At 41.8% G+C, this 25,746-nt stretch overlaps 1 protein-coding gene across 1 annotated transcript in view; it reads right to left on the bottom strand.

Annotated features, from left to right (window-relative positions):
• The window catches only part of atp1b3b (ATPase Na+/K+ transporting subunit beta 3b), a 38,507-nt gene extending 13,024 nt beyond the window's left edge, over window positions 1-25,483 (bottom strand). Inside the window, exon 1 of the mRNA XM_060944120.1 lies at window positions 25,247-25,483. Within this exon, the coding sequence (XP_060800103.1) occupies window positions 25,247-25,355 (109 nt within the window). The 5' untranslated portion in view covers window positions 25,356-25,483. The remainder of the gene's footprint in view (window positions 1-25,246) is intronic.
• Between the last annotated feature and the right edge of the window lie 263 nt (window positions 25,484-25,746).

Genomic DNA, 25,746 nt, shown 5'->3' with positions numbered 1-25,746 from the left:
AAGAAAAAGTATACAAGAAGTTTAGCTTTAAACCCGTCTACCTTAGCCTAGTAAACTAGACCCAACCGCCTAGCGGCCAAAAATATTTTTGCCTAGCCAGTGGGTCTAGCCTCGTGCCATATAAACAAAAACACCCCGGGCATCAAATCGTGCCCGCCAATCACAACGCAAGGTTTTTGTTTGGATTCTTTGGGCGGGCTTTTGCAGGAGTGACGACAAAGCTGCGCGACGCTGGAGAAAGCACAGCAGGAAAGATGGCTACGGCTAGTGAACAGCGCGCGTTTGACTCCGCTTTGGAATCAGTTTTAGAAGAATTAGACTTGGAGTTTTCATTGAAACATGAGCAGGAAGAGGCTCTCCGCTCATTCCTTTTGAAAGAAGGACGTTTTCGCTGTTTTGCCGACCGGCGATGGCAAAAGTCTGATCTACCAGCTGGCTCCGCTCGTAGCCAAAAGGATGGGGCTAGTTTGTGCAGTACGAAGAATTAAACAGCTTTGAAACATTACTTTTTGATTGTTTCTTATTTTCCCGTTATTTTAAATTTAAGGGAAATTATTTCACCAAACACCACTAAATAAAAACTCTCAAAATCAGTGTAAGCAAACCCTTGAAAAACACTTGAAAAAAATAAGAGTGTATGTTAAGTATGTGGTACAGACCCCAAACTTGTGGTCATTATCTCCAAACTTCTTAATATCTAGAACCTGTTTATTAATTAATACGCATTTTGAAAAATTATTTATTTCAAGGTCTCCCCCACTGCTTTCTGTCACTCTGACTACGTCACAGTCACTGTTGCGCTGATTGGTCAGAGCGTTGGCCTATACGCACAGAGACAGTTTGAAAGACAGCGGTTTGTTCCACCCACACCCTTCAGAAATGTCTACGGATCGAGGCCAGACTAAATATTCACATTTAGTCTGGCTTGCCAGGCTACGTCTACCTAGCACATCTAAGAGTTTTGATAGAACAGTGACAACGTATAAGACTCTGGAAATCTCACTCTATCCCAAAATTACTGAGATGTACAATTATAGCTAGATAACAGAAATCACAAAGCACTTCATTTTGGTTCTGAAGCATCTCAAGTAAAGTTGAGTTTAAAAAAAAAAAAAAAAAACTGGTCTTTAGAATCCCTAGATTTTTGCTCTCCTTGTATTTCCAACAAACCTGCACCAGATTCAGTGTAATAATAATAATAATAATAATAATAATAATAATAATAATAATAATTAGCTGAAATGTGAACAGACAGGGGGTACCCTCAGTCAGTCAGTTAAAGGAGCTTAAAATAACCAAATGTTGCTGAAATGATCCATGATTAGCAAGAGCTGGAAAGTCGCTCTAATTTCAAGCAAGGCAGGCAGTCAATGACGGCGTAGCTCACGCCTACCCCGTTTAGTCCAGAAGAAACGATCTAAAGTGGGCCACCTTGCACAAGAAATGTTGCAAGCTATATACAAACCTATCCTAGGAATACCGACCTATTTGCCAGAAAGAATCCAAAACGGTGAGGAATTGACTGAGAAGAAGCGATTTTTGTTGAACTGCTCAATAAGGTTTACTTAGTCCATAACTTCAATAATAATTGTAGTTAAGCAAATCTGGGTAGAAGTTAGATGCACCCTGGGTACCCCTACCTTCATACCAGAAAGAATTAAAATGGGTGAAGAATTGAGGGAGAAGAAGCGATTTGTGTGGGAACTGCTCGTTAGGGCTTAATTACTCAATATCTTCATTGTTAATTGCAATTATGCAAATTTGGGTAGAACCTACATGCACCCCAGGCAGACCTACCTTCCTGCCAAAAAGAATAATAATAATAATAATAATAACAACAACAACAACAAAAAAAAAACGTGAAGAATTAAGAGAGAAGAAGCGATTTTCATGAAATGTGGATGACGCCAGACAACACGATGGCAAAAGCTCATCGCCTGTCGGCCGGATGAGCTAACAAGTAAGCGCTAGCTCCAATGAACAAACATATGACAAGTGATAACAGGGTTCCCACACATTTTAGCAGAAAATATTTATTTTCCATAACTTTCCAAAGGGGCGGCACGGTGGTGTAGTGGTTAGCGCTGTCGCCTCACAGCAAGAAGGTCCTGGGTTCGAGCCCCGGGGCCGGCGAGGGCCTTTCTGTGTGGAGTTTGCATGTTCTCCCCGTGTCCGCGTGGGTTTCCTCCGGGTGCTCCGGTTTCCCCCACAGTCCAAAGACATGCAGGTTAGGTTAACTGGTGACTCTAAATTGACCGTAGGTGTGAATGTGCGTGTGAATGGTTGTCTGTGTCTATGTGTCGGCCCTGTGATGACCTGGCGACTTGTCCAGGGTGTACCCCGCCTTTCGCCTGTAGTCAGCTGGGATTGGCTCCAGCTTGCCTGCGACCCTGTAGAAGGATAAAGTGGCTAGAGATGATGAGAACTTTCCAAAGGGATCATGTTATAATAAAATTGGAAGTGAATGGAAAATGTAATTGATATTTTTATTGAAAATTATGTATAAAATTCCCCCCCCCATGACTTTTTCAAAAAGATCCCATCAGGTGCTAGATTCAGTTGAATCTGCATTTGGTCAGATCACCAAAGAGTTAATATTGGCTGTAACAGAGTAGGGACAAAGTTAGTTTGGAGAGAAAGAGACCGAGAGAGAGAGAGAGGCTGAAGTTACTTATAGATACATATCTGAAGTACTTTGTTGCTACTATAAATAGCATCTGAGGAGGGAGGACAGTTAAATGACAGGACAGCAATGGCCTGGAGAAAGGGGACCACACACACACACACACTGCTATTACAACCCCAAATAAAGTTTAGACGGTATGAAAAAATGCCAAAACAACAAATACACGAGACTTAAGTTTACTCTGACTTGTATTTCACTGCAGACAGTATGAATCCAAGATGTTTGATGTTTTGTCTGGTCAACTTTATTTCATTTGTTAATATACATCCATTCTTGCATTTCAGGCCTGCAACACATTCCAAAAAAAAAAAGTTGGGATGGGACACTTTAGGGCTAGTAATGAGGTAAAACAATTACATAATGATGTTTTGAAATAGACAATGTCAAAAGGTGATTGTAATCATGATTTGGTCCAAAATAAGTATCCAGGAAAGGTCTAGTCTTTGAGGAGCAAAGATGGGCCAAGGAACTCCAGTTTGTCAGTGTGTGAGAAAATAATATAAATGTTTAAAACCAAATGTTCCTCAAAGAAAGATATGAAGGGATTTGGATATATTTCACCCTCTAAGGCGCAGATCATTAAACGACTCAAGGAATCTGGAGGAATTTTGCTGCGCAAAGGGCAAGGGCACAAGCCTAAGCTGAACACCAGTCATCTCCAACCGCTCAGATGGCACTGCATCAAGAACCGTCATTCATGGATAAATAGAACACTCAAGTCAAAATAATCAATTATGGTATTTTTGCAAAATGATGCAAAAAAAAAAAAAACCAAAACAAAAACCCTTTGTCACATGCACACTTCAAGCACAGTGAAATTCATCCTCTGCATTTAACCCATCTGAAGCAGTGAACACACACACACACACACACGTGCGCACACACCCAGAGCAGTGGGCAGCCACACCAGAGCGCCCGGGGAGCAGTCAGGGGTTCGGTACCTTGCTCAAGGGCATCTCAGCCCAAGGCCGCCCCACATCAACCTAACTGCATGTCTTTGGACTGTGGGGGAAACCGGAACACCCGGAGGAAACCCACGCAGACACGGGGAGAACATGCAAACTCCACACAGAAGGACCCAGAACCCAGAACCTTCTTGCTGTGAGGCGACCATGCTAACCACTACACCAACAGGCATCATGTGACAATGTGTCTTGAGATTTCAATGCTTTGGGAGTGGCCTTTTTAATTAACTTGCTTATATAACTTGTATTTATGTAACAGCAGAAAAAAAAAAGGCTGTTAATGCATCGGTGAGTGTCAGATTATGTTGGTCTTCCTCCAGCTGGCTGAGAGTTGCCTGCATTCTAATAATTTTGATAAGTGTACGTGTTTTATATTACACTGTATTTTGCAGTCAGTCAGCCAACCGTGTTTACTTATGGTTCATAAGACTATTATCCAGAAATGTAAAAATCTTTGATTGTTTGGGATATTTGCTGTACATAATATGGCTATAAAACTGCATTAATTATGGGTTGCAACAGACTAAAACCCACTGGGGACCACTGACTGAAGCGAGATTAATGACTGCATTATTTTTAAATGTGAACATTTTCTGCGTTTAGTAGAGGCCATTGACTTACAGAAGCAGTACTGTAATCCATCAAAAACACATCCTCATATTAGTATAAATAGGGCAAGATCTAAGAACACCATTGTGATAAAACATTTTAAGAACATTTGCATTTGTTGGATCCTGCCAAGGGTATACGTGGCAAACTAGCTCCTAATACACAGCTCTATGATTACATTTTAGTTCAAAATATAATTTTGAAGCATAAGATATTACTGCAAACGAGCTTCAAAAAGCTCAGACACATCAGAAACTTATCTGTCAGACATGAACAACAACTTTCCCCAGGTTTTGGGTCAGTGTTTTATAATTATATCCACTTTTTAGCATGCTGGAGTAGTGTTACTTCTACTACTTCTCCTCCTCATCATCATGATGGCTCCCATCACTAGGTGATCAGATTCTCTGAGTCACGTCACCACTGTCTGGCAACGTGTTGTCTCCAATGAATTAACTCAAAATTCCTGACAGTACAACCAATGCCAACACCAACTGTAGATCTCCAAACACCTCTGTCAACTGCCAAACATTCCCATGCATCAGTTGGAATTCCAAAGTCCTTAAGGTCGTGCTTGAGCAAGTCTTTATAGCGTAGACGAGGATGACCAACTGAGCTCACCATAGAGGACACACTTGGGAATTCTGTTCTCATCCATTCTGTAGACATGGCTAAATCAATCAATCAATCTCAGACAACACCTTCTAATAGCTGTGAGGTTAGCTAAGTGACAGATGTCAAGTATACGAACATCCGGTACCTTATCTTCCCAGGAAAACACCAATAATCTCCCTTAAACAACGAAGGTGAAATGAATTCAGACGGCGCTCCTGACGACTGTCCGTAGGTCATGATTCACAATCATATACAACAGAGAGAACACGTGCTTTGTAGATTCTCACTTTTGTGCAGATTGTTAAATTCTTTTTGGACCACGCTCGTTCTTGCAGCTTACCAAAAGTTGTTGCAGCTTTGCTGGTCCTTTTTGAGATTTCGACATCCAAACTAGGCTTGCTAAACACTGTTGAACCAAGATAGCAAAACTGATCAACATTCTCCAGGAGTTGAGGTATTTAGTTGTATCGAAGGTGCCACATCAAGTCCAAAAGACATAACTTTGGTTTCAGAAATACTGAGAGTGACACCAAAGTCAGAGCAAGCAGAGGCAAAGGCATCACACAGTGACTGTAGCTCATGCTTACTCTGTGTACACATAAGACTGCATCATCCACATACAGTAACTCTCGAATGAGAACCTGACAGACTTTAGTCTTTGCACGAAGTCTTGACAAATTAAAAAGGCTTCCATCACTAGGAGAGGTCAGGGAAATTCCAACTGGATCCGGAAAAACATATTGCAGGAAGACAGAGAAAATGCCAAAAAAAAGAGCTGGCACCAGGAAACAGCCTTGTTTAACAAAGAAAGTAATATAAAAAGCATCCGAGCATGTTCCATCAAACTGGACCGAGGCCTGCATGCCATCATGAAAGGATTGAATTATGCGCAGCAATCCGTTGCAATACCATATACAGTGCCTCTCTGTTCACCAGATCAAAAGCCTTTGTTAGATCTATGAAGGCAATAAGTAGAGGATGGTTCTGCTCGACACACTTTCCCGGAGCTGTCCGAGTGTAAAAACCATGTCGATAGTTGAACGTCCAGAACGAAAACCACACTTACTCTCTGGGTAAACTCAGCAAGAATGTCAAGTCAGCTCAACACAACTTTTGAGCCATAACTTTTCCAGCAACTCTCAAGAGGGAAATAGCTCTGTAATTATTACTATCTCACCCATCACCTTTATTTTTATAGAGAATGACCATCTTCGAATTCTTCCATTGCTGTAGGACTGAACCTGACGTCCAACTTTCAACTAATGACCGATGATAAACACTGAAACACTCAGGACAGACTCGGAGTAGAACCGCTGCTCCTCTACATCGAAAGGAGTCAGTTGAGGTGGTTTGAGCACCTCCCAAGGGAGGTTTTCTGGGCATGCCCCACCAGGAGGAGACCCAGGGGCAGACCCAGGACACACTGGAGAGATTCCATCTCTCGGCTGGCCTGGGAACGCCTTGGTATTCCCCCGGAAGAGCTGGTGGAGGTGGCCAGGGAGAGGGAAGTCTGGGCTGCTTTGCTTAGGCTGCTACCCCTGCAACCCGGGTCCGGATAAGCCGTGGGTGGGTGGGTGGATGGATTGGATGGATGATTCACCACCTGACTTCAGTAGCTTAGCAGGTATCTCATGACCAGCAGCCACCTTATTGCAGCTCAACGGTTTGTGTGCATACAATCTCCTCTACAGTGGGATCAAAGTGTACAGTTACATCAAGATCTGACAGGACTAGGAGTTCAGGAATTGAACTAATGGCATCCATGTTAACAGGAGCATCATGAGAGCATAGATCAGTGAAGTACTGAATCCAGCTGATCATCTGCTGGGAGCTGTCAGTTATTACATTTCCATCAGAGTCCAGTAGTGGGGCAGTCTTTCCTGGTTTAGGCCCAAGAGCTTCCTTTATACCTTTGTAGAGGCCACGCAAGTCACCAGTGTCAGAACAATGCTGAATGCATGAGGAGAGATCGTCCTAATACTTTGATACATTGTCAAGAGACACATTCGGCCTTTGCCTTGATTTCTTCGAAATGATGAGCATTTTCTTGTGATGGATTAGCAAGGTACAAACTGTGAAGTCATCTTTTCCCAGAGAGGATAGGTGAAAATGTCTGCAGAGGTCTCAAACCAGTCAGGTTGTCTGCATTTCTTAAAGCCAAGAGTCTCCTTTGCAGAGTCGATCACAGACTTACTGAATAAGGTCATAAGCTTATGGTGCCAATGTTTGGATCTTGGATGCTCTCAAATCACTTTCCTGCACTCATTTCCTTGGAACTGTGTGTTCATAATTCTTAGTGAAAACTGGACACATAACCTAAGAAGTCGCTGACCATTATCATTCATATTGCCAATACCATATGGGCCCAAAACATCAGGCCAGGCTACAAAGTCGCATCCCACACGAGCATTAAAATCTCTGAGAAGAAAGGCACTGTCTGTTGGAGGTACTGTTGATAACCCAGTAGACATGTGATCATAAAATTTGTCTTTTTCTTCATCTGAGGAGACCAATGTTGGGGCATAAGCAGCAATGACATGACCGGTATGTCCTACATATTGAAAGCAAAGTTATCAGTCTTTCAGAAATTTCATGTGCCGTGTCCATGCAAATAGCAAAGCCCACTCCATGAGCTCTTCTCATCCCAGCAGGGAGACTGATCCAATAAAAAGTGTAATCGTTCTCACGAATGGTGCCCAGTTCAGGGAGTCGTGTTTCAGAAGGATCATAATCATCAATATTCGATCTTGAAAGTTCACCTGCAATAACAGCAGTTTTACGAATTTCCAGGTTCACAGGATCAGAATCTATTCCAGTGGTCATAGTCCGAACGTTCCAGGTTTAATGTAGCTCATAATTTAGTAGTTGTAGGAAAGTAGCAAAATGGTTTAGGCTTGTTTAGTGCACCTTTTCCAGCACTCTCCCCTGAATGGGGCATATAGGCCATCCCTAAATAGGGCTGCATGGTCATGTAGCTAGCTGCCGAAGTGATCTCATACACCATTTCAATACACTACGACCATCACAGCTACACCTTTGACAGAGAACGCCTGGACAGAATGAGAGAGCTGCGTGCATGCCCTAGCACAAACAGCCCTCACTTGTCATGCAGAATAACGACAGAAGGCAGGGCAAGCCAGGACATCCTACATGATTCACTCCCACCAGCTAACGGATGCAACACCTCATGCACCCTCTTGCTGTTGGAACCAAAGTTCTCATCTGTTGAAGGGATTGGAAATACCTTCACCATTAACCCCATGGTAGGGGGAATTTCTGTCAGGGTTTACTACCTTAGCTTTTGGTCCTCCCGAACCGAACACATAAGACAGTGCGGGAGGGTTTGAAGGTATTGGTATTGGACTACTCTTTGTCTGACCTCTTACCTTTGACCTGCCTGGTTTGGGTGGCCCTACTCAGGATCACTGAGGCACACAATACCCTCCATAAAAATAAGGTGGTAGTCCGGGGGGGGGGGGGGGGGGGGGGGGGGGGGACTACAACAACAAAGTTTACTATACAGTTACAAAAATGTCATAGTAATTATGCATGCTCACACAATATAATGAAGGAATTTAATATTAAAAAAAATCTTTACAAAAACACCTGAGATCAACAAAGTTAAATATACTACTATTAAAAAAAAATCATCAAGCTGCTATAGTTAACAGTATCCTTTATAGGATTGACAATTATTTGTTTTAGCGAATTTTCATTTTTGCAAAATCTGTTACTCCCATTTAAAGTGTGCTGTTTATAATGTGTATTACTTTTATAAAATAATATAAAGATGCTAAAAGTTGTATAGGAAGCAGTGTGTGTCTAGTATAACGTAAACTCTGCTTTTTTTTTTTTTTGGTAAACCGTTTATCAGACACACAGTCACGGTTCCCTCCATTCAAGTGTCAATAAAATAATACTGTTAATAATAAAATTCATGAAAATTCATCCAAAACCCATCACAGAGTTGCTCATCACTGGCTTTCATTCTGCTCTCAGCTGCTGAAGGAATTTCTTCTCCCTCAGTTGATTGTAACTGAATCCCAGAGCTCTCAATACTTTTCCTGGATGGTTCACCAAGGGATAAAAATATCAGTGAGCAGGAAGCCAGGGGCCGCTGGGGTGTGGGCTGGACCCCAACAAGCTGAGGTTTGGGGAGGGCGACCGCAGTACAATAATTCCTGCAGTCTATGGGTACAAATCTTTTGTAAGACAATATGTGGTTTGGCCACACTATTGTTTGGTTCATGTGGTTGATGGTTATATCAAACAATAGTGTGGCCAAAACAAATTTCCATCAATTCTGGACATTTTCATGATCATAAAAATTTGATACCCTTCAGATCCAAAATATTTTGGATTTCAGAAAAACTATAATGGAACTAGGATCTACCTGAAATACATTCTGGAGTAATTAAATTATACAGTTTCAGTAATTCTTAAATCACATCACAGGAGGGCAAGCAATATTACAATAACATTTCAGCATTTGTGAACAGTTTTCAGAATCGTCAACTATGCGTCTGAGCATTAGGTTTTTGGATCCAATGGATGATTGCATATGTTTTAGACGACAGAAAACATAACAGATAAATGACATGGACTTAATTAGGAAACAGACATAACTGTGACCGCCACGCCGAGAAGCATCACCAGGCGGGGCTTCCAAGCTGCGTGCCCCTGGGAGCACCTGTGACATACAGACATGGCAGCTGCACACTTTAGTTCCCAGGATTCACCAAGAACCCTCACATGCTCATTGAGCACACCTGATCCCCATCCTGGACAATCATGGTTCACTGCATTTAAGTGTATGCTTATCCAGCTGTTTTCTTTCATGCAGTTCCCAGTTTTACAATTTTTAGACTTTGCTCTCTAATTGTTTGCATATCACCCAACATTTTACTGGCTTTTGATCTCGATTCTGAATCACATTTTGGACTTTGTCAGTGTTGTTAATAAAACCCTTTCTCCTGCACCTTCATTCTCTCCTCCTCTACCTCACTGTAACCAAATACCTTGCCTAGCAAAGGATGAAGCAGGACCAAGAGGACTGCATAGCACCCGGCTCACCATGCCAGCATTTGACTCAATTGAGTTTCCTCAAATCTCACCCCGTGCACCTCATCCCTTGATGATGGCATTGAATATCCACCAAATAGGTTCCGGTTTCAGTTCCACCTAAATTTAGAAAGCCTAGTGAAACCCAAGTCCATGAGGTAGACGTGGGTGTGTTACGTTGTCTCAGCTTGAGGGTTCAGCACGCGAGTTGGGCAGGTGCTTCGTGGCCTCCTATCAACCCTGCTTACATGATGCAGTTTGGTGTGTTTCTGAAGTTGGTGTTCCTGCTTCCCCCCTTACTTATGGTCTAGTAAGATGGTGTAGCTAGAGATAAGTAGGGCTGGCTAAAACACAGTAGTACAGCTCATGTCACTAGCTAATGTTAGCTAACCAAGTGTGTCATCTTATAACGTTACAGTTCGAGAGGATAGTTTTTTTGTGGATAAAATATACAAGAACCTATCAAATAAAGCAGAAGCAAATGGGATATTAGCATGAGTATACAAAACACTTTGTAAGTCTCTACATCTCTGAAAAACCACAACGTACACTTTGTCTTTTCCCTTGCTTTACGTCACACGTGCTGAATCTTTAAGCATGTTTTGCATAGCTGTGTGCTTGAGAGACCTGAGCTGGCTTTGTCGTCATTGTCAATGCAAGTTTGCCAAGTTCCAGTTCCTGGCTTCCCTCTGAGGTTTAGTGATTAAATTCAATTAAGCTCAGAACATTGCTTCAATAGCCTTTATAAACTACTGTGTGAAATGTAACAAAACAAAACCCAACCCAGATTTAGAGTGAGGCTAAGAAGATCATTTCAATTAACTTACTAAACACAATGAGCATACCAGTACTAACTCATACTTTACTATAAAGAGGCTAAGGCTAGATCCACACGACAACGGCAACGAGAATTTTTATTTTTTAAATATCGCGTCCACATGGGCAACGGATCAGTAAAATATCAGGTTCATATGGCAACGCAACGCTTGCTGAAAACGATGCAATACACATACCACACCTCTAGGTGCGCTGTAAGACGGTCCCATCGGAGACACCAGAACAATAGAAGAAGTAGACGCATGTGCATAAACCCCTTCTTCTGTAGCATTAGCCACAAAGTTTTGATTATTAGTCAGTAGCGTAAAATAGTATCTATTGTCTAAGACACTTATTTATATTTCATATTAAAACGTCTATGTAAATTAATACATAGAAAGCCTGGTCAGGCGCTGAACGTTCTTCTGCCTTCACTTTAAGAGAAATTCAGGGCGAGCATGAGCCTAGGTTCTTCCCTGTCACTGTCACACGCGCACACCTTCTCACTCCCTGTCCTATGGCTATTGAGGTTTTTCACCTGACGTCACAGGGTCACGTGACGCCCCGGTGTCCACCATTTTGAAGGTCAAGCTACATACTAACGCTGCAGACAGAGAGGGAGAACCAGCTTGAAAAAAAATGTGTTACAGACACCGGATCCAGTGTAAATAGCTGCCGGAGCGCGCTCCGGCTTGCTCCCCCTCAAATTAAGCAGCACGCTCCGGCTTGCTCCCGGAGTGCTCCGGCCAAGGTTCTGGAGCGCGCTCCGGCTTGCTCCCCCTCAAATTAAGCAGCGCGCTCCGGCTTCCGGAGTTTAATCACTAAACCTCAGAGGGAAGCCAGGAACTGGATCCGGTGTAAATAGCTGCCTGATCATAATTACAGTAAACTAGTAAATACAGTAAAGGAAAAACTTGAGACTGAAAGGTTTTAACAGTCATTCAAATGACTGAACGTAAACATTGCTACAGTAACATACTACCTATGTTGTTGACATTAGCTAGTGCTAACAGCTAGCTGCTAGTACACTGCTACAACACAGACACCGACCCTAATAATACAGTTCTTGGTCATTGCCTGGTAACAGCAAATTTATAACGGGCCATGTCTCAACAGACTAAGAAGTTATTTCAATGACATTTAATAACATTTTCTTTATCCTGAGGACCGAAAGTAAATGAAAATGTGAACAAACCTTAGCTGTAATAAGATGGCGACCACCAGCTCCAGGGACGACCCGCTGATGTAGGCATGTTACCCAGCCTGACACAAAATATTTGTAGGCATCCAAACTCTTATACGCTTTCAGATCAATACCGGTGTATGGCGATGGGTTTTTAACGACATAGGTATACAGATCATGTGGGCCGAAGTCAGGTAAAGATGAGGGCTTCGTGTACTTCCGTACGGCAGTGAACAATCCTGGTGGAAGCAGGTAAACGTCGTTCTCTAAGCCTGCTAACCTCAATTTTTGCAAATACCTCTCCCTCTGCTCGCCCTGTAAATGCCCTACGTCGCTGGATAGTGAAGGTGTTTTCTGCATCTCGCTTCTTTTTCTTATGTTTTTCGTTTGTCGCCTTCCTCGCATTCAAACTGATTCGAGCCATGATGTCCAAAATGGCAGCCTAATGATGCATCACATGACTTTGTCACGTGGGTGAAAAACCTCAATAGTCCCTTTAAATCACGTGCTCGTTTTTTGAATGGAGACGCGGAAAGAGGAATGAACGGGGGTAGATGGAGAGAGAGAGAGAGAGAGAGAGAGAGAGAGAGGAATGAATGGGGGTAGATGGAAGTCGGTACGCCAACATTCTGATATCCTCCAGAATTCTTTAATGGTCTGGAATAAACTGAATGCTACACGTTGATGGATTACTTTGTTCTTCTACACCTTTTTTGAGGAATGTATTGTCGGACTTAAACCAACATCTGAAGAGGCGAGATCGCTCCTTTTTTTCCCTATTTTTGCTGGCGGGATTGTCATGTGGTTGTGATGTCATCATAAATCCGTTCTACTCATCCAGACGACTTCGCAACGGCGCCGTTGCCAGATTTTTCCACTCTGGAACCCGTTCTCAAGAGATTTCGTTTTGGGGCACCCAAAACGCCGGTGCCGTGTGGAAGCCAGACCGAAACGATAAACAATTTTATCAGATTCACCTGAATCCGTTGCCGTGTGGACAGGGCCTACAGTGGTGCTTGAAAGTTTGTGAACCCTTTAGAATTTTCTATATTTCTGCATAAATATGACCTAAAACATCATCGGATTTTCACACAAGTCCTAAAAGTAGAGAAAGAGAACCCAGTTAAACAAATGAGACAAAAATATTATACTTGGTCATTTATTTATTGAAGAAAATGATCCAATATTACATATCTGTGAGTGGCAAAAGTATGTGAACCTTTGCTTTCAGTATCTGGTGTGACCCCCTTGTGCAGCGATAACTGCAACTAAAAGTTTCCAGTAACTGTTGATCAGTCCTGCACACCGGCTTGGAGGAATTTTAGCTCATTCCTCCATACAGAACAGCTTCAACTCTGGGATGTTGGTGGGTTTCCTCACATGAACTGCTCGCTTCAGGTCCTTCCACAACATTTCGATTGGATTAAGGTCAGGACTTTTACTTGGCCATTCCAAAACATTCACTTTATTCTTCTTTAACCATTCTTTGGTAGAACGACTTGTGTGCTTAGGGCTGTTGTCTTGCTGCATGACCCACCTTCTCTTGAGATTCAGTTCATGGACAGATGTCCTGACATTTTCCTTTAGAATTCGCTGGTATAATTCAGAATTCATTGTTCCATCAATGATGGCAAGCCATCCTGGCCCAGATGCAGCAAAACAGGCCCAAACCATGATACTACCACCACCATGTTTCACAGATGAGATAAGGTTCTTATGCTGGAATGCAGTGTTTTCCTTTCTCCAAACATAACGCTTCTCATTTAAACCAAAAATTCTATTTTGGTCCCATCCGTCCACAAAACATTTTTCCAATAGCCTTCTGGCTTGTCCACATGATCTTTAGCAGACTGTAGACAAGCAGCAATGTTCTTTTTGGAGTGCAGTGGCTTTCTCCTTGCAACCCTGCCATGCACACCATTGTTGTTCAGTGTTTTCCTGATGGTGGACTCATGAACATTAGCCAATGTGAGAGAGGCCTTCAGTTGCTTAGAAGTTACCCTGGGGTCCTTTGTGACCTCGCCGACTATTACACGCCTTGCTCTTGGAGTGATCTTTGTTGGTCACCCACTCCTGGGGAGGGTAACAATGGTCTTGAATTTCCTCCATTTGTACACAGTCTGTCTGACTGTGGATTGGTGGAGTCCAAACTCTTTAGAGATGGTTTTGTAACCTTTTCCAGCCTGATGAGCATCAGTAACACTTTTTCTGAGGTCCTCAGAAATCTCCTTTGTTCGTGCCATGATACACTTCCACAAACATGTGTTGTGAAGATCAGACTTTGATAGATCCCTGTTCTTTAAATAAAACAGGGTGCCCACTCACACCTGATTGTCATCCCATTGATTGAAAACACCTGACTAATTTCACCTTCAAATTAACTGCTCATCCTAGAAGTTCACATACTTTTGCCACTCACAGATATGTAATATTGGATCATTTTCCTCAATAAATAAATGACCAAGTATAATATTTTTGTCTCATTTGTTTAACTGGGTTCTCTTTATCTACTTTTAGGACTTGTGTGAAAATCCGATGATGTTTTAGGTCATATTTATGCAGAAATATAGAAAATTCTAAAGGGTTCACAAACTTTCAAGCACCACTGTAAGTCTGGGAGAGATAGAACAGACATGAACAGTTTGTGATGGGAGTGAAACTGTAAACAATCAATCCGTGCTGCTGTAAGATGGATGAGAAATCAGCTATGATGGTCCATAGCAGCATTCCAAGTTCATTCACAACAGCTTTCTGAAACATACATACCCAATTACAGTAGACAAACTAGTCATCGTTTGGTTCAGGCCGTCATGGAAAATATCATGATGTTTCATTGTGGTGAAGTGTTTAACAATTTAAATTAGTTAGGAACCATTCATGATGGGAAAATCATGTTTTGGTTTTTTTGTTTGTTTTTTTAAATAAGTGCAGAAAAACACAGGAAAAAAAACCAGTCCAAAAATAATGCAGGGCAACTATTTTTCTTTTCTTTCTTTTTTTTTTTAACTGCAAACATACAACCCAACTCACTCACTCCTTCCAGCTTGTCCCACTTACATGTGTGGGGTCACCATCATGTGGTTGATATTAATTGGAGTATAGTTTTATGCCAGATGCCCTTCCTGCTGCAACCCTCCCATTTCCAGGATTGGAAAAGAACCATTCACACACACATTCATACCTATGGACAATTTAGAGTAGCCAATTAACCCAAGTGCATGTCTTTGGACTGTGGGGGAAACCAGAGGACATGCAAACTCCACATAGAAAGCCCACTGGTCACTGGGCTCGAACCCAGAACCTTCTTGCTGTGAGGCGACAGTGCCACCCCAAACACAGAGCCCAACTTTTCATTCAATTATCTTTAATTCAAACCTGTGTGAGCACTTCAGTATGTTCCCACATTTTTCAGCTTAATAATCCATTACATAGGAAACTTTATGATTTGCTGTGGACCATATTCAGGCACACTTAAATAACTGACACTAGAGTTCTACAGAGTGAGTGTGAAAGTGTATCAGTCTTCAAACCTGCTTGAGTGTCAGTATGCACATGGACAAAGGTTACAACCTTTACAGCCTGTCTGCTGTTACGGTGTGGGGAGCAACTGGAGCGATCCCCAGGAGACACACCGATATGTGGAGCAATTTTATTTATTTAAAAAAAAAAAAAAAAAAAAGATGGGCGGCACAGTGGTTAGCGCTGTCGCCTCACAGCAAGAAGGTCCAGGTTTGAGCCCTGTGGCTGGCAAGGGCCTTTCTGTGCAGAGTTTGCATGTTCTCCCCGTGTCCGCGTGGGTTTCCTCCGGGTGCTCCGGTTTCCCCCACAGTCCAAAGACATGCAGGTTAGGTTAACTGGTGGCTCTAAGGTGGTGTTTACATTAGACCGTATCAGCGGATCATCAGATTAACGTTTTTAAAACAATTCGCGTGCACACAGCAACGCCAATACATGGATACGCTAATCACATGACTAATTAGACGGCACGTCACATGATCCCAGTGCATATCGGGCATGCGCAAGTCACTCACCACTTGCAAGTGGATGGATGGCAAGCAAACACCTTCTCCAGCAGATAAACACACCTGGCTGTGATGTTCATGTTCTCACTGAGTTTAAGTGCCTGAAGGAGGTAAATAAGTTGAAATGTGTAAATAAACCTCAGTGCGGCTCAGCGCTTCCTCCTGCGCTCCAAATCACTCCGCCCTGAACAGCGAGTGCCCTCTGGAGGGTGCGCACTCCGGCCCTGCGCAGCTCACAGAGCGCGCGAGTGAAGCGCACGAGCAGTGATTCGGGACTGAGCCGCTGTGTGTGTGATCCCAACGCCAGCGAATCAGGAAGGTGGATGTCACAGTGACGTTGTCCAATGACGACGTCAGCTAGAGCTCAGCACTGCGTTTCCTCGTTCCTCAATGTTTACACAGCACCGGATCAGATACGAACTGGGTTGAATACGTGGGCCCTGGCGGATTCAAGTTGTTCCGCCTGTGGAGTCGTTTCCCGGCGTTTTAATGTGCACGGACAGTGCATCCGCGACGAAAACGAGACGGATACGGTCTAATGTAAACACCACCTCAATTGACCGTAGGTGTGAATGGTTGTCTGTGTCTATGTATCAGCCCTGTGATGACCTGGCGACTTGTCCAGGGTGTACCCCGCCTTTCGCCCATAGTCAGCTGGGATAGGCTCCAGCTCGCCTGCGACCCTGTAGAACAGGATAAAGCAGCTACAGATAATGAGCTGAGATGAAAAAAAAGATTAAAAGGGATTAAAAAAAAAATTGTATGTTTGTATGGTTCTATTGGTCAAAAACATTTCCATGAAAATTCAGAAAAAAGAAAGACTTTCAGCAAACAGACCCACGCGCGCACACACAAAAAAAAAAAGATTCTAATTCCTTTAGCTCATTCATTTAATCAAATTAGACAGACAGTGCGTGACCAGTGTGCCTATAAAGTCTTGTTTGATCCAAGATATATTGACCATGTGTGAAACGGCTCAAATGCTGGGATAACTCGCAATATTTCAATACCCACTGGAGTTTTCCCAGCTTGGAATTGTTTAAACTGTTTACTAATTTTAAGCCCAGAACAGAAACACTACATAAACAAGTTACAACCCCCCCAAAAACCTCAATAAAGTCCATCTGTTGTAATGTCTCATAATACAAACTAAATAGAAAAGTCTTTTCCTCTCAAATACTAGATTACTGAATGCATAAATGTTACTCAGGCATCTAAATGTTAGACGCTTGCTACAGATATTCATTTCGAACTGAGTGCACTGTTTGTTTATTTATCCACAGCAACAAGATATCATTCAGTAATTGGTAGATTGACTGTGTTTTGATGTATAGTCCTTTTTAAAAAGAACCAAACTCCATCCTCTTAAAGTGGACCAAAAAAAAAACCCGGCCCGAGGTGGCCTCAGCTCCAGTTCAATTTGGAGCGTTCACATTTGCACAAAAAATGCTGACTAATCGCTCCAAGTTCATTTTGAGAGCTCAAAGGGACCAAGTGTGAAAACAATAAAACTGTACCAATCCGGTCATTAAATCCAAACATTAAAACAATACTATAATAGAATGTATAAAGCTGACCGTAATGCTAGGGCTGCATGATAATTGCTAAAAATCATCACCACGATTTAATTATTTAGCCAATCTAGGGGAGAAAAGAAGAAAAAAAAGCTTTATTGCAACTTAAATTAACAAGAATTAAAAAAAAAAAAAAGATTACGATAAGATATTCACATTGAGCACCTATTACATACTAGGGCTGGACAATATGAAGATTTTTTTTTTCGCGGTGCAGTTTCCATCAAATCCTGAACTCTGATTGGCTGGTGAGCGGGTCCGTATCCTATGGTACGGACCCCGGTTACGGAATTCTGGCGACTCACTCGTTCACAACAACATAGTAGCATTTTTTGTCAACATTTATCTTTTTTTTAAAATAAGGTTTATTTACAAGATTATCAAAAATCTTATACATTTCTGCCATCGTTTCTCAGAACAACAGCATTAATTTTACAGCATGGATAGCAATAACGACAGTGTTCACAACGAAAGCGAGTTTTACTACCCTGAGGAAGAAGAAATAAAAGAAAACATTTCAGGAGAAAGCTAAAAACCTCTAACGTGCTAACGCTGAGCAAAAACATGGCTGAATCCTGAATGACTCAATTTTGTATAAATAGGGGACTACATAGGCGGCAAAATGTAGTTTTTTTTCCTGCCATGGAAGTGCACTTGTATACCGAGGAGGAAGCCATTTGCATTACAGCTGTGAATGAGGATTCAAAATGGCGGCTCGGCTCGGTTTTCCCTTTCAGGCGCTCTTGTTTTCTGTTAGAATTTGGTAAAGAAAAAAATAAATATATTATTTACCAGCTTAAGGTCGGTCCGTATGGTGAAATACCATGACCTCGGCCCAGAGGGCCTCAGTCAGTACTTTCAAGACCTCAGTCATGGTATTTCACGATACGGACCTCCCAGCTGGTAAATAACATATATATTAAAAGTTTTGTACTGAAACTTTCAAATTGTGAAATATTACAATTTTGCACAGATTTGTTCAGCTAGTTTCAAATAATAGTGTTGCTTTTTTTTTTTTTTTATTTGCTCACAGTTTATCAGTAGACCTACATATATAGTAGTAGAAAATAAAAATAACTAAATGAATATGCCATGAATGCACGTGATTGTAACTTAGGCCAAAGAGGTTTTAGTTTTACGCAAGTACACTCTTGGGGGAAGAAAAGGTTGAATCTAGCACTCATTCTTCAGTTTCTTCCATTGGTGGATTCGACACCGAGTCCTACAACTGAAGGTTTTTTACCCTTTTGGAAAAAGGTTCTATGTTGAACACTCACCCATCCAAAGGACCTCTGAAAAAAATGCTTTCTAATGAAGCAAAGACCGGAAAATTATTACAGTGCACTGTGATTGATTAGATAGTTAAAATGTATTAGAGTAAAGCTTATAATTTAAAATCTGATAATGCTAATGCTACCCACCCAAATAAACTAAGTGACAAGATCACTTATCGCAGTTGAGTGTCTCTAACAAAGGAAGCAAACATCATAGTCATAATTAAAATTGAATTTGTGTTGTTCTCTTTCCGAATAAATGTACAGCTCCGTATGCTCAGAGCTGCTATGCCGTACCCTGGGCTGATCCACTGGGACATAGAAGTGCTCAGGCTCAAGAGCCAAGATTACAAGAAGGAAAGACCTGGCCATTAACTCAAATCCAAGTCTTTTATCCCTTCGATACTAATCGCTCTCGTCATCGCTCCAGGGAGTGCAGTGAGGGTCTGGGATAAAAGCTATGGAGGCATTACAGTTTTTCCATTACTCCATCACAAACAAGACATACCAGGATCTGTGCTGCTATTGCTGCAGGGACTTCACATAGGCAGAATAAACAGATATTTCATACATCCAGCTTAGCTGTTAGTTAGTCATCATTCTGATTGGTCAGTCAAGGATATATAGAATATATCAGAAAAAAAAAAAAAACCAAAACACAACAACAAGAAGAGACCATATTTCTTGTCAGAGAACGCTTTCAAGAGATACGCAGAACCATGGTCTCACTTTCATTTATAAATGTCTTGAGACCTCAAGAATGGCACAGGAATAGTTTTAAGCTTTAACAATAAATCTAATATAGTAATTTTTACAATTAAAGTGATTTATATAGGTAGCGGTCTGAACAAATGACCTTGACGTACGTAACGTCACAGCAGGCAGTCTATCGGTCTCATCGCCATTTCCGCTAGACTAAAACACCGAGCTGACTGCAACTCTGATCCTCCATTTTGAGCTGATTTATTGCCATGCCACATAGAGGTGTTGCTGGCGGGTGCAGCAGCATGACAGAAGGTGGATTTACGTTGCATTCATGGCCCAAGAATGTACAAACTGCAAAAGATTTGGATGCGTTTTGTGAGAAATTCATGGGCACGTTGGGCGGCTACGAAGTGGTCTCTCCTCTGCTCTGCACATTTTATTGAAGACTCGTATGAAATCTCTGATCTGTTGGAGTGTTTGCTATAAACCCGTATTGAAAGAGGGTGCAGTTATCAACAATTAACTCTTTACCCCTTAAAGCAGTTGCTACAGCCACCCTTGTATATGTATATACTGTTCACCCGTAGAACATATTTACAAAAAAAAAAGTCTAGTTTTGTTCATATCAGTTAAGAAGAAACCTGTGTCACATGCACACTTCAAGCACAGTGAAATTCATCCTCTGCATTTAACCCATCTGAAGCAGTGAAAACACACACACACACACACACCCAGAGCAGTGGGCAGCCACACTACAGCACCCAGGGGGCAGTCAGGGGTCAGGTACCTTGCTCAAGGGCACTTCAGCCCAAGGCCGCCCCACATTAACCTAACTGCATGTCTTTGGGGGAAACCGGAGCACCCAGAGAAAGGCCCTCATCGGCCACTGGGTTCGAACCCAGAACCGTCTTGCTGGGAGGTGACCATGCTAACCACTACACCACCGTGCCACCAGTTTTCTCCTTCATTATGTTGAAACAATCATGACATATACATTTTTGAAAAGACGGCATATATAACGTTCAATCATCTTTTCAAAATTCATACATTTTATCATAAATATTCATCTGGGATACCTGTAAAGGGTAAAATACATATGTAGAGGCAAATTCAGAGTCGTCATATGTCGTCATTATGGGGTAAAGAGTTAAAGGAAAAGAAAACTACAAGAAAAGTATTTATTTTATTTATTTATTTTTTTAAAGGAAAGCAAGTTCAGTTGCACCAGTTCTCCCGGAGCGTGAGCCGAGGGTTGTTGGTAAAACCAGGGATGGAACGGGACGTGACATACGGTAATACTGCTCGGGCAGTGACCTCCCCGTGGTTGTTGCTAAAACCGGTGACGTTCCGTCCCGGGTTTTAGTAATTGCCTGAGCTGAGCAGTAATGGTGGAGTACTCAGCATGGAGAAAAAAACAGAATGAGTGGGGCAGCCATCTGATTTCTCCGCTGGATATCGCTGCCATCTTGCGCCCTTACGTGGAAGAAGCGAATGAACAGAGAACTGAACGAACAACTGAAAGTCAGATTGTTTCAAAACAATCGGCCACAAGCTCGGCCTTCAAGAAACGAGAACACAGACTGAACAATCGGCCACAAGCTCTGACTCTCATTTGGATACAAAAAAAAAAAAAAAACCTCATTGTTTACCTGCATTTAGATTAATACATGTAACTTGTATTGTGTGTTTAAGTTACCAGTACAAGATTATTTAATTTGCTTCAGAATGTGATTGTCTCAATTCATCTGATTATTTAATTAGCCTTTTACGTTTTATCAGTGAAAATGCATGCATGTACATGTATGTTGCATAAGTTATAACACCTAACCTGTTTTAATGAGAGTCAACCCACAATCAATGAAGTCAAATCAGTCTTAGTTGAGCAAGTTGGTAACGGTATTTCTTACTTTCACCATCAGTTTTTATTTATATGACTTTGGTCTATAGCTGTAAAAGGCCTCGGCCTTAAAACCAGTTACCGCTGTGACGTCGCGCACTCAGGGCTGGCTGGCTCAGCTCGAATGCCAACTTTGCGGTTGATTTTAACTCTCAAATATATATATATATATATATTTTTTTTTTTAATTCCCACTTATGCAGCATACAAGAAGTCAAAGATGGAGATACTATCCACTCAGAAATTTATTTAAAAATAAAGGTTCTGCGTATCTGCTTTAAGCACTCAGACTTCAAAAACTGGAAGCACTTTAACAGGACATGATGCATTACAATATGTTGATCAAATAGGACAATAGCTAATTGTTAAAAGATCAATTAATAAAACTAATACCCATTGAATTAAAAAAAAAATCCACTGATTTTAGTTTATTTAGATGGTAAATGGCTGCCTTAACTGTTGAAAAAGGAAGCAATCACAATCTGATGTGAATCAACTGGGTACCTTCTTGAAGCTGAATTGTCACAAGAGGTTATTAGAGCAATACGAGAAGAATCATTTTGGTTCCTTAAAGAACAATTTTTGGTTCATTTAAGACCAATGAAGTCCATGAGTCTTTACCCATTTTTTTTTTTTTGGCCCCAAACAGTAAAATCATTTTCCACCAAAAATATCCTGAAATAACAAAAAAAGGGCAAACAAACAAATAGAATAAAAAAAGAGCTGTCAATCAAAATGTTCGTTTTAGAGCTAAACACGTTTAGGCACCCAAAAGAACCCTTTTCTGGCATCTTTATTTTTTAAAAGGTTAAACCTTTAGTGTTAGTTGTATTAGTTACCTTAGATTAACCAATTTCTTGTGACACACAAACAATAATGTGGTCAGGGTGTTCAAATGTTAGAACTTGACAAAAGAGAAGAGATTTAACTAGATTTCTGCTCCCAGTGAACAGTGAATTTTTCAGTACAGGCAAAAACCTTAGAATATACCAAGATTAAGCAACATATTTCATCTCTATGGGAGCAAAGCTGAAATAGTTCCGGTCTCATAAACGGGCATGTCGCCTTCCGTCACAATTTTGCTGAGGAGGATGAGAATCCATATAGCTGCATGTCCTGAAATAACATCAGTTTTTCCCAAAACAGTTTACTGCAGAAACACAGTTATGGTCTCACAGTGATCATAGATAACCGAGACTGTGCTGTGAATTCCTCCAAATACCCATTAACCCTAAGAGAGGAACAAAGGCCATGTTTGGTGAAATCCGTGAACCTCCTCATTGACTTTAATGGAGCTCTGGATCGTTCTGGTCTGCATAAAGGCGGCTCAGTTCCCCCCTCCAAAAGTCGAACAAAGGAGTCGTCGTACATCTGCGGCTCCTGCTCCACCTCAATCCTCTCTGGTACAGACAGGATCAACGTGTCAAAGGTCAACATGTTTTAAAGCAGAATCAGAGTGATTGATGGGGAAATCACAGAAAAACATCCAAGGAAAAGCTTAAATATCCAACCTGACTGCAAAACAAAGTCGCAATACAGTTGACTCCAAAATTATTTGCACCCTTGTTAAAAATGGGTTTCTCTTATTATATGAGAATACATTTCCTTCAATTAAAGGTTAGAATTCTCTCACATCGTCAGTGAGATAAACACCCCAAAAACGTTTTCCCTTTTTCGTTCACCCAGCTTTACCGAGCAGGCCAACGATTCCAGTAAATCAGATTAAGAGGAAACTGTCCAACCTAGTTATAGTGTCTAAAATGTCCAATCTGAAAAACTCCAGCTGAGTCAATGTCTCGATTATGTATTACATAGATTATGCGGTAATAAGATTTGTAGATGTATAGCTTCAACTGCAAGTGGTTCATGCAGCTTCACTTATCCTGACTGGCGATTAGACTGCAGAATAATAACGTCCACAGAATGATCCTGTCTGCCCCAGGCGCACACAGTCTGATTGGGTCGTGCTTTGTAATACACATTCACAGATTTGATCTCTCGGGTACAGGAAAAAAGGACGATGAGTAGGCAGGTCCATAACTCTTTCTAAAGGCAAGACTTTCTATTTGCAAGACTCAAATGATCATGTAATGAAAAACGTGTATTATTTTTGGTTATTAATCATGAATCCACTGAAATAAATAAATAAAATTATATTATATATATCTCCAGTATTTCCTAGATGTTCTGAACCTAGAATTAGGAGATAGTTTCACATTTAATCAAGGGAAATAAATATCGCCACTGTTGTCTTTTTCAAGAAAAAGGAGGGGAAAGTGGACAGCAGCAGCTCTAAAAATTTACAACGAGCTCAGCAAAGAACAAGCATTCGCACCCAGATTTCAACAAACGAATAATCAGATTTTGTACAAATTGTACTGCAGAAAAAAAGCTGGGGAGAAGATGGCAGCAGAGCAGAGCTTGGAGAGCATCGCAATGGCATCCGCCCAAGATCTGACGACATCTGTGCACGACAGCTATCCGGATATGATTAACACAAAAGCATGTAACCAAGTTACAATTACATCCTTCTCCAATGACAAAAAAAACAGAGGTGCCTTAGATAGAAATAGAGGGAATATATAGCTGTGTTCTTAGGGTTTAACATGGATACATTATTATAAGATTAATTTTGTATTTCAGTCGCATGCACCTTGACCTTCATGGTACTGAACTACAAGGCCTTATGATAAACAAACAAACAAAGCCGACTGTCATTTTGGTATTCCCTGCTTATTTAGGTCTAATGCGATATTTCTTTAGGCGTTTATCAACAAAATCAGGGAATTTTTACACTGTAGGCTAATCCGCATTAATCATGGGCCTTTGGTAGCATGGAGGAAATCAGTATGACCTTGAAATCAAAGCGAGGGAGGAAGCACTAAGGGAGGGCTCTGAGAGAGAGAGAGAGAGAGAATATGAATACCAGGGAATTGAGGCATGACATGAAGGGAAAACCCATCCTGAGCAATAGGAGGGGGACTGCAGAGCTGGCGATGCACACACACAAGCTTTGAATTTTTATTTCCTGAAAACAACAAAATGTAAACAGGCAGCTGGGATTTCATTTATAGCTGGTTACTAGGCAACTGGAGTAATTTAAGAAGCTGCCTCCCAACCCCCATTTTGGAGAATGTAGTAGATATAAAATAGCACTACAGGCGCACATTACATTTTAAAACAAATACATAAATCAGTGGCTTTGCAGGGTCTGAGAGCGGCATCTTGATCAGAGTTAATCAATCAATCAATTTCTCCTGACAGGATTTCGGCGGAATTTTCCTCTCTCCAGCGCCACAGAGGCTTATTTGCATAATTACACGCGTCAGGCGCTGCGTCATTGCGTCACAGCCAGGAGCGACGCAGCGCGCGCACGACTGCAGTCAGTCAGTCAGTCAATTGAAAGGCAATTTATTCCTCCTGTGTGCTTGCTATTAAAGTGACAGCTGTAAGCTTCATCTGTACACGGTGTTGGAAGCACTAAACATAAATATAAAAACACAACACACCTTTCTCCAAGCCTCGGGTTCGGTGCAGAAGAATGCTGCTGGATCAAACAATATATGCAGAGCCTCTGCAGTGAAGCCCAGACCTCTGCAGCTCCCTGCATCATGATGCAAAAATGACAGAACTGACCGGTCGTTAGTGCTCGAATGGGCTGTGCATGTGAGAATTATACACAACCCTAATGTAGCCTTGGGAGAGGTTTTCAATTAATAGGAGAGAATTTTGGGAAATTGCAGGGGTCTGAGTGAACACTGCGCTATAACGCAGGCAGCCCTGTGGAAGGAAGGAAGGAAGGAAGGAAGGAGCTCCACATTTTGAGGAGGTTTTCTTACCCCAGCTGCTTGCAGTGCGCCCCAGGAACTCCCCCGTCCGCGGATTATAGATAAACTCTTTCCAGCTCGAGTCCTTCACTCCTTCTGGTTTCTCCTCCTTGTTTGCCATGATGAGGTTAAGTTGTTTTTTTGCCGAAAAGCAAGAGAGACAGCAGGGATGCCCCTTCAGACTGGAGAGAAAATGAATGAGGTGGTTTGTGTGTATATATGTGTGCGTGTGTGTGCGCGCGCGCGGTGTCTCTCCTCCACGAGCGCAGCGTCGGAAGCTGCGCATGCGCACTGTAGCACAACAAATTCCGAGGCGGTGCTCAGAGCTGCTGCGTGTCCGAATAAAACACCAAGTTTCAGCAGTTAGTCAAAGCTGGGAATCTTATAAGACGCGCAGACATCACAGATGCGTCGTGTTGCTCGGTTATTACGACTATTATGCTGTATTTCCTAAAAGTCCTCACACAGCCCGATCCTCCTCCTCCAGAACAAAAACGCACGCGCTTATAATA

This window comes from Neoarius graeffei, chromosome 17 (assembly GCF_027579695.1).
Source record: "Neoarius graeffei isolate fNeoGra1 chromosome 17, fNeoGra1.pri, whole genome shotgun sequence".
Lineage (NCBI taxonomy): Eukaryota > Metazoa > Chordata > Actinopteri > Siluriformes > Ariidae > Neoarius > Neoarius graeffei.
The sequence above is the reverse complement of the archived record's forward strand: the minus strand, read 5'-3'. Positions and strand labels throughout refer to the sequence as shown.